A 14,611-nucleotide genomic window follows, 5' to 3' on the forward strand; every position below is an offset into this window, starting at 1 on the left:
GCAGATAAGTCTATGTTTTCCCTTATAATACTATTGCCTTTGGCTTTGAGCCTGACTTTAAAACTGATGGACAAAATTAATGTTTGTTTTAAAGAACATATCTGATCAATGAGGTGTAACTTTACTCAGAATAAAACGATCATGCACTGACTAATAATTTTGCGTGTGGGAACTATAAAGCTCTAGTTATTCTAGGAAACCTTAATATCTAGAAAAACTGGGGCTAACGCCAGGGTTCCTGGCATATGAGTCAGCGGGGTCCCTATGGTCACTCATCATCAGATTCTAAGGTATCATCAGGTGTAAGGAGGAGTCCCTCTTGAGTTCATAATAGCTTTTCAAGGAGATAACAAAATACAACATTACATGAGTCCATTTTTTTTTACATGAAAATACCTGATTGTGAAACAAACGTGCATCTTAGAACTGAAGAAGTTACTGCATCCGTTTCCCTGCCCCTTATCTTTCATTTGATTTTGCTCCATCTACTCCTCTCCCCTCCTCCAGCCTTTCCATTGATCTCTCCTTCTTTTTTCCCAAACTTAAGACTACAGGTCATAGCTAGAAAAATGTTTGTACTCTTGAGAAATATGGATCAGGCATCTCCTCTGTGGTGAGGCTGTGTGAGGCCTCAAAGTTCAGTTAAGCACAATTGAGAATATCAAGGAACTTTAGGGGGAAGACAAGCATGTCAACTTAATGCAACCCATCCCAAGAGCATCTGCACCCGTGCCTGTCTTACAGAGCCACGGCTGAACGCTGTGAGGACGAGGAAGGCTGTGTGGAGGAGGACTACTTTGAACTGTGACTGGTACTTGGACTACAGGGAGGTAAGCAAAACTGCACGTCTTTGCAGAGAAAGGGATCAGAGTAAATAAAAGTAAATGCAGACAAAAGCCTGTGGCATATAAGGGATGCAACATTCTAATCTGGTGAAATGACCACCAAAACAACAATAATAGGGGGCTGTTCTTAGCATGCTTATCTCATTTTAATCCTCATTACAGCTCAGTAAGGTAGGTCTTATTATTATCTCAATTTTAAAAGTGAGAAATCTGAGCCCAGGGAGATTATTAAATCGCCTAAAGGCATACAGTTTACCAGCTGACCGTGAAGCCAGGATCTGAATCCAGGAAGCCTAACTCCATGGCTATACTTCTTTTTTTTTGAGTCAGAGCCTTACACTGTTGCCGCAGGCTGAGGTGCAACGGTATGATCTCAGCTCACTGCAACCTCTGCCTCCCGGGTTCAAGCGATTATCCTGCCTCAACCTCCTGAATAGCTGGGATTACAAGCGCCCACAATCACACCTGGTAATTTTTGTATTTTTAGTAGAGACAGGGTTTCATCATGTTGGGCAGGCTGGTCTTGAACTCCTGACCTCAGGTGATCTGCCGGCTTCAGCCTCCCAAAGTGATGGGATTATAGGCATCAGCCACTGCACCTGGCCAGGGATATACTTGTAATGTCTGTACATACTCTTAGTACACAGAACATCTAAAGAGAAACAATGGGAAACAAAACCATGCTGGAAGTATACACCAAAGATCTAAGAAGAAAGTCAAAAAAGTATTGTCACAAAACCCATTACAGTCTGTTTGCCTCCATGAAACTATTCTACAACTTCATTCAGTCTAGTTGGCCAATCTTTCTGTCTTCTCTACACTGACTAAATAATCCATCTAGCAGGCAATTTTTATGCACTGTGATAGTTATAAAAGATATGGATGTCGATATCAGCCCCTGAAAGCATAGAAAAACCAACCTAATGGGAGAAACCAGGTCAGTAAGTGACACGAGCACATGAGGTTTCTTAATTTTGTGCCAAACTGTGAGTGTGAGTTTGTGCGCATGTGCAAAGTCTTCCTCTATCTTCTATCTTACACACACACACACACACACACACGCGCGCACACACACACACACACACACACACGCACTTATGCACAGCACACTCTGTAATATATACAAAGTTACCTGGACCCTGTTAAGGGCCACAGCCACACACAAATGGATCATAAAAACAAAGCCAATGATTTCCAGCTGAGCTCAGCTCCAAACATACCTGCTTCTGGGTCCTGGTTGAAACGGCAGTACTTGGAGTTTTCAAGTGAAGGCAGGCATTGCTCAATGGGCACCCAAACATATGTCTCAGGGCACAGCAAATCAGAAGGTCTATACTGACCCTGAAGGAAAATGAAGGAAAAAGGTACGTGCATTATTGACACAGCAATGACAGAGATAAAGGGACCAGGGCTCCAGGAAAGGTTTGAATAAAAAACTTAAAAGTCAATCAGAAACTATCTTACTGTAAACACTAAGCAACTCTGTAGCTGATAGCGTTCCCATCTCCTAAAAGCATGTTTGACTCAAGGCTCTCTGAAAGTTAAAAACCACCACTTAGGATGCCTGTGTTGATCTGGAAAATATGAGTTTTTAATCTCTTCCAGAAGAAATATTTAACATGATTCTTGCTGAGCTGACTGTTCAAGAATAACTAGTTTCAAAATCAAGTTGTCTTTTAAATGCTAGTTAATTAACAAAGGGAAATTTCTTTTCATATATTAGAGCACTGTATATAGTGAACTTATTTTTCAACATGGAATTTCGCTATCCTTGATGACAAATTTTTTAATTTATGATTTGTAGACTCAGTTGATAATATTCATTTTGTTCTAATGTATTAGAAAGTACTGTCTTATCAACATACTTCTAGTATAAGCAATCTAAACTGATAAATGTATCATAAAGAGAAGTTCAAGAAGCAGAAATTTCAGGGAAACAACTGATAATCCACTAAACTGCATCTTTTTTTTTTTTTTTTTTTTGAGACAGTCTCACTCTGTCACCCAGGCTGGAGTGCAGTGGCGCCATCTCAGCTCATTGCAACCTCCACCTCCTGGGTTCAAGTGATTCTCCTGTCTCAGCCCCCAGAGTAGCTGGGATTACAGGCATATGCCACCAGGCCAGGTTAATTTTTGCATTTTTGGTAGAGAGGGGGTTTCACCATGTTGGCCAGGCTTAACTCCTGACCTCAAGTGATCCACCCACTTCAGCCTCCCAAAGTGCTGGGATTATAGGCATGAGCCACTGCACCCAGCTAATTTATATTTCTATAATCCAATTATATACCTCAAATTTAACACAAAGACTATACAACAGGTGCTGAAGAAAAAAATTATTCACTTAATGGGGATAATGAAGATGGTACAAATTATGTGAAAGCATATCGTGAAAATTTTCATAACTATCAAGGTTTTATATTCTTTGAGCTTAATTAAAATTCAAAGTGTCTCTCTTCTAAATTTAAAAATTCATTATAAAAGTTAAAATCTAGCATAGTGTTTTTCCATTTTGTTTTACTACAAACCATAGTATAAGATACATTCTATATCACAGCCTAGTAAACATATATGTAAACATAAAACCAGAAACAAACCTTTTAGTATACAATGCTTACCCATGCTATGTTCTACTTTACTTCATTTTTTAAAAAATGCTGCCCTTGAACCACCACAACTGCTTTTACAAGCAGCAAATGGGTCACACCACAGAGTTTGAAAAATACCAGTGATGCTTTCCATCAGAAAGGCTCTATACCAGGTCCTGTGTGAATCACTATATGAAGCATGGATATAAAATGAACACCATGCCCCAGCAGCCTGTGAAGCATTCAGAAGTCTGGAAGCCAACAAAGGAGGATATACATCAACAAAATGTGAGGAAACATTCTTTCCTGGGAGATGGTTCAGGGAGGATATGGGGTTTTATTGAGGACTTAAAAGACTGACTGAATTAAGTCTAGGGTAGGATGAAAAGAAATGAGAACAAGCTAGATAAAGGGAACAGCATAAAGACACAGAGTTGGGCCAAGCAGAAAACTCTAAGCAACATGAAATGGCAGGGCACCACAGCAATGGAATGGTGGGTTGGAATTAGATTCCGGGGGACATTCTGGGGAGCAGTCACATTTGGAATTTTCTTCTAGAAGAAATGGGAAGGCTTGCTGGATAAGGGGAGAGTTTTGTCCTAATCCAACAGGAGCAGATAACAGGATGAGGACCAGAAGTCAGGTCTCTGACTCAACTTTCCTGGAGTGCTCACTGCACTGTTGCTGCTCACTGCCCTACAGCAGGAGAAGGCCATCTACAAGGGGCAGCTCCAGGTGGTCTACAGACTCATCTAACATTAAAATTCAAACACAGAAGTAGGGATGAATTGATGATTTACTCAGGAAGTGTAATAAAGCCAGATACTTCACGGCTATCTATCCTATAAAAACAATGGCATTATCTCCGTTAACTCCGAAACTGTTTTACTGGGGAAAGGCCGTGATGCTGTCCATGTTATTAACAAATCTGAAAACTAGACAGCACACTAAAGCTGTGGGTCTAAATCTATTTTTTTCCTTCTTGGTTATAGACCACTTTGGAAATCTGATGGAAAAAAAAGCTAAATATAAAAGCGAAACATAAAACTTCTCAGTGAAAAAAAGGACTAAATTTTCTTGTCCTTGGAGCATAAGAAATTTCCTTTGTAAACAAAATGCAGCAACCATAGAAGAAGAAAACTGATGAACTGTACTTCCTCAAAGTTATCTTCAATAAAAACTATTAGGGAAATAAATAGGAAAGCCAAAAACTGGGAGAAAATATTGACAAAACATATATTAAAGAGCAGACTTGTGTCTGGAATATATAAAGAATTTTAACGACTCAATGATAAGAACACAACCCCATATTTTAAAAAAGGCAAACCACTTAAGCACTTCACCAAAGATATATAAATTCCTAGTAAGCATGTGAAGAGATGTTCAACATCGTCAATGACCAGAAATGCAAATTAAAACCACAGCAAATTATCACTGCATGTCCACTAAAATGGCTAAATTTTAAAAAGATGAAGAAACAAGTTTTGGTAAGGATTTGAACTAACTAGAACTTACATATTGTTGGTATGAAATGGTGAAGCGCTTGTTAAAATATAAATATCCTTGTACATATATCATTTGTGAATATCCCTAGGATAAATTCCTTCAACTGGGGATGTTAGGTAAAAGGGTTTTAACTTTCATAGCGTCAAATGACTTTCCACAGAAGTTGTACCATTCTACATTCTTATCAGCAATGTTACGTTCCCAAGTTGATTTTCCTCACATCTGTACCTAGAGAGTATACTATCAAAACTTTCAATCTTGCTGTTCTAAAAAAAAATCACATTTCATGTGGTTTTAATTTGCAATATAAATCTTCCGTATATTTAGAGGAATTTGCATTTTATTTTTCATAAAGTTGGTCCATTTTATTGTTAGATTGCTGGCCTTTTCTTATTAAACAATTCTTTATATATTAAGAACTCTTTATATATTAAGCTCTTGGTTTGTATGCCACAAATATTTTCCAAGTTTATATATCTTCTGACTTTGTATGCCATACTCTTATGCCATATGAAAATCTGATGTGTGGTCAAATCAATCATTTTTTTCAATGGCCTCTGGGTTTTACATGATAATTAAAAAGGCACTCTCACTTGAAGATTATGAAAACATATTTTCATATTTTTTCTAGTACTTTCATGGTTTCATAATATTACATTTACATTTATGCTCCATCTGGAATTTATCGTGGTGTAAGGTATACAAAAATAATCCAACTTAATTTCTTTCAAATGTTTACTCAATGCCCTCAGTATCATTTTTAAAACAATCTTCATTTCCTCTGCTAACATGGTAACTTACTAAATTCCCATATATAGGAAATCTCTTTCTGGATTTTCTACTTATTCTTTTATACTGACCTGTCTGTCTTATTGGGTAACAGTGCCACATAGTTTTAACTATTAAAGCTTTATATTATGTTTTAATATCTTAGAGATTTAATTCCCCCTCATCACTCTTCATTTGTAAAATTTTCTGGCTAATTTTACTTAATTGTTCTAGAATTCTGAATTTGGTACAAAAATATTACCAACATGAACACTAATAAAAGTGGTATGGCATATCTTGAATACTGTGATGGCAAAACATAAAAGAAGAGAATACCCATGCTGGACAACACAGTGAGATCCCATATCTCTACAAAAATTTTTTTAAAATTACCTGGGCATGGTGGCACACACCTATAGTCCCAGCTATCTAAGAGGCTGAGGTGTGACTATCACTTGAGCCCAGGAGGGTCAAGGCAACAGTCGGTAGTGATTGTGTCATTGCACTCCAGATCAGGTGACAAAGACCCTATCTCCAAAAAAAAAAAAGAGAGAGAGAGAAGAGAATACCAAGAATGTCTGGGGAAAAAAACAAAACAAAACATATGTATCATCTCAAAAAACAATTAAGACCTAAAACGTAGTAATGGCCCCATTTTCTAATATAAGGTGGAACCGAATGCTCACTGCTAAAATGCACAGGTCAAATATTGAGGATGGAGATAGGGGTGATTGGACATCAACTTTTGAGTCCTTAAGGTTAAAACACAGCCTGTTTTCCTTAACATAAACCTTGCAGATGTGCAGATTCATCAACAGCCACCTGAATCCAGTGCCCAGATTTAACAATGATGCTGACCATCAAGAACATTTAACCCCGTCTCTACCAAAAATACCAAAAATTAGCCAGGCGTAGGGGCGGGTACCTGTAATCCCAGCTACGCAGGAGGCTGAGACACTTGAACCCGGGAGGCAGAGGTTGCAGTAAGCCAAGATCATGCCATTGCACTCCAGCCTGCTTAACAACAGCGTAACTCCATTTTGGGAGGGGTGGGGGAACATTTAGTCAGCTGGGCAAGGTAGCTCATGCCTGTAATCCCAGCACCGTGGGAGGCTGAGGCAGGCAGATCACTTGAGGCTAGGCGTTAGAGACCAGCCTGGCCAACACAGCGAAACTCCATCTCTACTAAAATATAAAAATTAGCCAGGCTAATTTATTTAATGAACATTAAATAAACCCTCCCTATGTGATAGGAACTAAATGCTGGAACAAAAAGATGAACAAATCTATGCCTCCAGAAAATTCACAACCTATTGGGAGGACAAAGCTGGATAAAGTATACATAAAATATATTAAATATGATCGTATACAATTGTCCCAAATTTCTAAATTTTCACAGTGCTCTAAGAAGCTAATACCTGCTCATACAATGACATTTCATTTTTTAACTCTTTAAACACTCAGTTTATCTCACTCAAAGACCATAAGTGTAATACATTTTCACTTCTGCTCATCTGAAATCAAGTTTTGAGACTAGGTTATTTTCTCTTCTAAGTACAGGCTTATTTCAGCATTTCAGATATTCTCACAAGCCATCAAAGAACTGACATTTATGAAATAAACCACTTCAAAAGGTTATGCTTTCTAAACTAAGCTGGTCAAGAGTTAAATGACCAAAGTGCTTAAAGCTCAATTTAAAGTCACCATCACACAAATGAAAACACAGGGGGTTGAAAACTACCCAGCCTTTTCAGCTAGTGTAAGAAAATGAGAAATGTTTGTATGAAGAATGTAATTACTTAAGGATTTGGACATAGTTTCCCATGGTCAGAAGAAAAAATATTTAATCAGCCTTTAAGTACATTCATTCAGATTGGAACAATGAGGTAAAAGCAGATTAATTCTTTCCTATGGTGCTGACTTTTTGTAAATACAAAGAAATCTGAGTTACCACAGACTTTTTAAGCCCTCACAATTTTGAAAATGTAATTGGTCTGACAGGGCTTATCACATAATTTTTTTGAGAATTCTTTCAATCCATAATTTTAGAAGATGACTGCTAGACACCCTTTGCAAGTCCTCAGAAATTCAGCCACCCAACAAGAACAAAAGGAAATCTTATCAAGCAAGGGTACCTATTTCAAGAGGGAAGGCTACCATACAGGATAGTGTAGTTCAAGATAAGATGTTTGAAAAGTTAAAAGCTAACATTTAAAAATATTAAAGATGGAGAAGAGATGCTTACTTTTTATTATTAATTAAACATTTTTTGGTGAGGGATCATCACTCAATTCAAAGCCCTCAAAGGGAAAAGAAGTTCAGCAAATCCTACGATTTCTGACTTCACCGAACTATTTTAACTTCTGCAACTATTTACAGACTATTTTAGAGCTGGAAAACAAAACATAAAAATGAAATAAAACAAACTAGCTACATGCTTCTATATTTTGAGTTACCATAGAAGAGTTAATGTTTTACACAAAGTAGAGCTACAATATTCAATGGTTTTTTTCTTTAATGAAAACCACTTAGACTATTTGTAAGACTCAAATTGTACTATACCTCCCCCCACCAAAAACATTAAAATATGGCCTCACAATATTTCAATTAATTTTACTAGGTTGTCATAGAATGAAAATCTAGGAAATGCCAAAGTTAAATCTAAAACATTGGAAGGAAAAGAAAAACACCCTAGCTAAATACGCATCCTGCTCTACTTCTATTAAAAAAGACTGTGTCTTCTGGAAGAGGGGATAATACACTTTTGGTTTTTGGTTAATGGAATGAATAAAGGCATTCTTCTCCCTTGCATGCTTTAGACTATAATTTGAAGAGCATTATCATGTTGATCCAATTTCTTACCCCAGAATCACAAAATAAATTGTATGGAAAATATCTTAGTTTAGCAAAATATAGAATTTGGCCTAAAAACTACAATCATTTTGATAGCCAGAAGTTAAAAATTCTCTCACTATCATATCTTACTGGGTAACAATGAGCACAGGTATAAAAGGAGGTATGCATGTAGAAACACTGCATTTCACAATTAGTAATAATGAACATCTTTTACTTCTAATTAAAACACAACAAACAACACTAAGAGACTTTCCCTCAGTTAACCTGTAACTAGTTAGGAATCTGAATTTTCAAAGGCAAAAGTTATAAACTGGTACAGAGGAGGAACAAAAAATGTTTCCAGCATGCACTAGTGATCCATTTTTTGCAATGTTTTCATTGATGTAATTCATATACCATTAAATTCACCCTTTTAAATTGTACAATTCAGCATTTTTTATTTTCATAAGGTTGAGCAAGCATTACCAACATCAGATTTTGAAACATTTTCATCAGTCCCAAGGAAACCCAGTACCCATTAGCAGTCACTCTACATCCCCTTGTCCCCAGCCCCTGGCAACCACTACTGTACTGGCAATCCATTTAGAAAATGGAATATTTCATCACACGTCATACTTCCTATCTGAGTGGGAGTAAAAATAAAAAACAAAGACATGGCACAGCCTATAAGGCCCTGGGGGGCGCCGCCCACGTTATCCTTCGGACTGGTCGCCTACCGCTTCATCTGCCTCCTCCAGGCCACCTTGGCCACGCTGGCTTCCTTGAGGTCCCTGGAACATGACAGCCTGCTCCCACCTCAGATTCTCACTGACTGTTCTCTCTTCTGGTCACAGCTACTTTTCCGCTCAATGTCACATTCTCAACGAAGCCCACCTGTCCTCCCTACCATTTTACTTCCATGGGGCTTTTCACTGTCTAACTGTCTTGTTAATTCCCTTATTTATATCTATAGAAAACTCCTTGTTAGAATGTAGAGTCAGGGATTTTAGTCTAACTTGATCACTAATGTGTTCCAAAATCTCCCCAGTTAATAACTACGGGGTGAATGAACAATGGACCTAGTATACTCTGCCTATACCATTTCTACTTCCTTTCTGTAAACACTGTGGATATTACTTTAACACCTGCCTTGCTCATTAACATGGCATGCATGAGGCAGTATTTGCTGAATTTGTATTTATGATGCAGCTCTAGCATGTTTTTATTGCATAAGAATAGTACTCAACCTTTGGGAATTCAGTGAATTATCACCAAATGCTAGAATTACAAGGACATAATCAAGACAGGAGCTTTAAGAGTTACTGAAATTAAAAAGGGGGTTTTCATACTCAAGAAGGTTAGAAATCACTGGCTCATGTCAATTTAAAGGTTTTTTTTTTAACAGAAAGTATACACCAATGAAATGAAATTTCTTCATTTTAAAAGAGATGCACAGCTTTTCATATTAATTTTCACTTGAAAAAAGAAGAAGGAAAGGCAACTTCTGAAAGGGTGTCTTTTATCTATTAGGAGAGTTGAGCAATGCCACTTTGGTGAGTGATGACAATGACAATAATGACTTCTCTGTATTTGTTAAGAACACAGTCCTCAAAATAATGCTTCACATTGTCTGCATTAAATCTCATAATAACTTTAAAAGGTAATGAAGACAGGCAGGGTGCAGTGGCTCACACCTGCAATCCCAACACTTCAGGAGGCAGAGATGGACAGATTACTTGAGGTCAGGAGTTCGAGACCAGCCTGGCCAACATGGTGAACATCTCTACTCAAAGTACAAAAATTAGCTGGGCGTGATGATACACGCCTGTGGTCCCAGCTGCTCGGGAGGCTAAGGGAGAAGCACCTGAACGCAGGAGGTGGAGGTTGCAGTAAGCTGAGATCATGCCACTGCACTCTAGCCTGGGTGATAGAGTGAGACTCTGTCTCAAAAAAAAAAAAAAAAAGGTAATGAAGACAGACATTACTTCTATTATATAGATAAAACAATAAGATGTTAAATAGTAATGATGAACTCAGAAAAAGACTCTATTCCTAGTCTCATTTCACGCCTAAATCTAAAAAAAGTCGCAATTTAAATGTATTTTCAAAATAACTTCCAAAAACCTTAAAAATCACAACTCAGTTCAATATGCAGAGGGACTTCTCTTGACATCAAGGAGGAAAAGATGAAAAAAACCTTGTGAGGTGCTCATTCTCTGCTAGGGGAAGAGCAGGCAGTTGGCCCCAATGACTTTCACAGCCATGGTCAACAATGAGTGGTGGGCACAGGCTGCTACAGAGGCACGAAGGAGCTGGAGCAGCCAGCAATACTGAGGACGGCAGCAAGGACTGTCAACAAGCAGTGGTGGAACACAGTGATGAAAGAATCGGCTTTCTCTGAAGCAGCAGCTGGAGCTTCCTCAGAACAGGTCCCTCCTGCAATGTGTTTTAAAGGCCAAGTAGCACCATATTTAGAAAAAACTAAAACAGGCACTCACCAACAGCAAATACAGATCCAAGACCTATACAGCTGTCTCCCTCCTGAGATCCCAAGTACCTGCCCATCAAAATTTCAGCAAACAGGATGAAATGAGAAACAACTGTTTGATCTTTGCAGCTAGTATGTGGTCCTATGTCTACAGTTTCAGGAAGCTTCAAACATAAACTTATCTTTAAATTTATGTTTATCCAAAATGTTAACGTTAGATTAGTTATAAAGAGTAACGCCATCTTCTCTCTGAACCAATGCCAATTTCCATAAATTCAAATTTATTGCCAGTAAGTATCTTGGTATTATCTGGAGCAATATTATACAACCCATGGTTTTTAAATTACATTATGGTTTCTTTTATCTTATTACATCTTCCTATCTTCCTAGATTTTCACAGAAGTACTTCTTACAATTGAGTGTACAATTGATCAGAAATAAAAGAAAAACCTGTTATTTACATTATAATGGAAAATTCCCTATAACAATACTGAAGAAAGCACTGAAATTACTAACTACCCCTTTTTAAACAAATCCTGTGTAAAAAGGTCCACTCTTTGATAGTAAATCCAGAAACAGTTGATTTTAATTTTAAAGGGCTTTAACATCTTTTAAAAAATCTTTTCTCACCCTTTGGCCTTTATAAGAAGACAGACGTGAAGCCCTATGTATTCTGGACTACATATGTTTAAATGTGACATATGAGAATTCCCTTTACACATTACATTATCTGTATAAGTTTAAACAACATGCAAATGAGAAATTATTTAATTAGAGTTAAAGACTTTGTAACTTTATTTTTCTCAGACAAAAAAATCAGAAAGAAATACTTTCATATGATATTCAACCAAGTTAACATTCTCGGCTTTTAATTGGAAACATCTGGGGATGGGCTTGGCAGATTGCAATAAAATTGAAGTTGCCAATTCACACCCTGCCATTTTGAGGGCATTTTGTTTTTACAGTTTTCAAATCAAAACCAAACCAACTTTCCTTTGAACTCTGGTCCTGAACCAAAGATCTTTATGAGATTTCACTCTCAAGAATACTTTATAAATATTTTGAAGAACAAGAAGGATTTTGTATTTGAAAAGAGGCTAAACCAGCAGGTTGTTTTGAAAATTCAAGTTAAATTAAAATGTAAGTACACCAAAAAGCCAATATTATTTAAATACACACACACACTCTGAACATTAGTAGCACTAAACAACAAAAAAGTTAATTTAACTTTTTAAAAATTAAGCTAACAAAGTTAGTTTAATTTAACTAGATGTTTAAGTCTTTTATCATGTAAAGTTGACACTGGTATCCCAATTTTCTACCATAAATCTATTGATTGTACTAAAACCGACTGCTTAAAGAGATGCTCTAACAGTACATAAACAAAAGTAGTCCAAAATAATTCATTAGAGTGGGCTGTACCCCCAGAGAAAATGAGTAAGAATAAAGGCTTATTAAACCCAGTCTTTCCCCTGAAAGACACCACCAATGGAATCCCATCCGCAAAGTACTAAAGCAGACCCCTTGCTCCCTGATTTCATTACATAAACAGAGATTGACTTTATCAGTCCCCAGGAGAGTGCTTTAGAAGAAACTCTAGCTGCTCTGTTTTCAAAAACTGTGTTTGGATTGTGCCATGCTCAGTTGGCGAGGTGAACCAAGACCAGTAACAACAAAGGACCTAAACATCTGAATCCATTTGCGTTCCCCAAATTCTGAAAGCCAACAGATGTACTCCATGTGCTGCTAGGCTAAGCTTTCAAAATTTAAAAATACGTATTTTTTCCACTGACAAACAGAAAGTGATGGTATTCTATATTTCTTCAATTAAAATCCAAGGGTTCTCAAAGACTCCAGGACTTACTTTAAAGCTCCTTTAAGACTGAGCTGTTTATTTTACTATTAGCAAATAACAGAGAATCAAGATTCTAATTCAGTTTTAATCACAATCTTTGCTTTTATTTTGGAAACCCTGAGTTAATCTTTTTTCTTCTAAAAAAGACAAAGAAAGTTTGTGAAGAAAAGATTCAAGGAGTCAACTTACAGCCCAAATTTAATTTCAAACTGAAGGGTCATAAGTTGAAAAGGATTTTTAAAATAAGACATAGAATGAAAGCTGAAGACAAAGAAGATAATATAAAGAGAGAAGGAAAAACTCTAAGCCCCTTCAGCTTCTGTTAAAGATTAAATATGCATATGGATATTCATGTATGTGTCTATACATAAATTTGGCATTCACCATGTTTGTAAGAAGAACCAATTTAGTTGTTTATTTGCTTTTTTTAGGTTCTTGCTTGGAAAACAGCACTTAGAATCACTGGTTCTGCCACTACCCTAGTTGAGGCCACCCTCACCTAGACAAGAGTGAGGGGCTGACTCCATGTTCTCTCCTTTAATTCATTCCATCTGCCTACTGCCACTAGAGAGAAACTATCATGTAAGTTCCCTACTTAAAACCTCTTACTGGCTCTCCAATATCTACAAGGAAAATAGGAAGATCCCTTTCTAAAGTTAAAAATCATAGGCCTTTTGTAATTTTAGTTACAGTTGATGAGAAATTACAATGAGATAAATCTCTAAAAATTCATGAATACTCTTAAATGAGTCTGGATATTATGAATCCCAACAAAATCTGCATGTTTGCAAAATGATAATAGCACTATACTCACAAGTGTATATCCTTAGTCAATATCCACATTGTACACATGGATTCATAGCCCTTTTGCCAAAGCGCTCTGGTTGAGACACACCTGTACCATGTATCTGAGTCAATGGCACATTTGCTTTCAGTCTACTTTCTTACCCCTAACTCACTCACCCCAGGGCCCTCACAGGCTATCTTCTGCCTGGCAAGGCTACCCATTTGGTCTGAATGTCTATTCTACTTTTTTTTTTCCAAGACAGTCTAGCACTGTTGCCCAGGCTGGAGTGCAGTGGTACTATCTTGGCTCACTGCAACCTCCGCCTCCCAGGTTCAAGAGATTCCCATGCCTCAGCCTCCTGAGTAGCTGGGATTATGGGCGCCCACCACTATACCTGGCTAATTTTTGTATTTTTGGTAGAGACAGGGTTTCAGGTCAGGTTGGTCTCAAACTCACAACCCAAGGTGATCCGCCGGCCAGCCTCCCAAAGTCCTGGGATTACAGGTGTGAGCCACCGCACCCAGCCCCTATTCCATTTTTGAAACCCAACCTAAATACTGCCTACTCTTACTTTACCAAGCTTTCCTTGGACTCTGCTTCACCTCACTACCCACTGCTCCCACCCCCAGGCTCAATCATGCCCTGTGCTGCCACTCCTGCATATAATGACTCATTATTAAACGCCTACCATCCTCCACATTCCATGCTGAGGACTTAAGCATGGTCCTTAGCAAGGTCCTGGGCATGCCACGGTGAACAGCAACACTGCCAGGTTCAATTCTCAGGGATTTCTAGTCCAAAAGGGGAGACAGACTTTAAGGAAATAACCATACAGAGATGTTACCACAAAGTATAGCAAATGCTATGAAGAAAAAGCACACCAATACAATGGGGAAATCTAATTTAGATTGGAAGGGTCAGGGCTGATGCCTTTAAGGAGAT

General features: G+C 37.7%; 1 protein-coding gene across 11 annotated transcripts in view; it reads right to left on the reverse strand.

Annotated features, from left to right (window-relative positions):
• Nucleotides 1–14,611, reverse strand: part of ATE1 (arginyltransferase 1) — a 157,046-nt gene that overhangs the window by 41,504 nt on the left and 100,931 nt on the right. For all 11 annotated transcript variants that reach the window (XM_037731373.1, XM_017508588.2, XM_017508587.2 and 8 more), the window contains one exon: nucleotides 2,066–2,186. In XM_037731373.1, coding sequence (XP_037587301.1) covers nucleotides 2,066–2,186 — 121 coding nt within the window. The remainder of the gene's footprint in view (nucleotides 1–2,065; nucleotides 2,187–14,611) is intronic.

This window comes from Cebus imitator, unplaced genomic scaffold (genome assembly GCF_001604975.1).
Source record: "Cebus imitator isolate Cc_AM_T3 unplaced genomic scaffold, Cebus_imitator-1.0 Scaffold396, whole genome shotgun sequence".
Classification (NCBI taxonomy): domain Eukaryota; kingdom Metazoa; phylum Chordata; class Mammalia; order Primates; family Cebidae; genus Cebus; species Cebus imitator.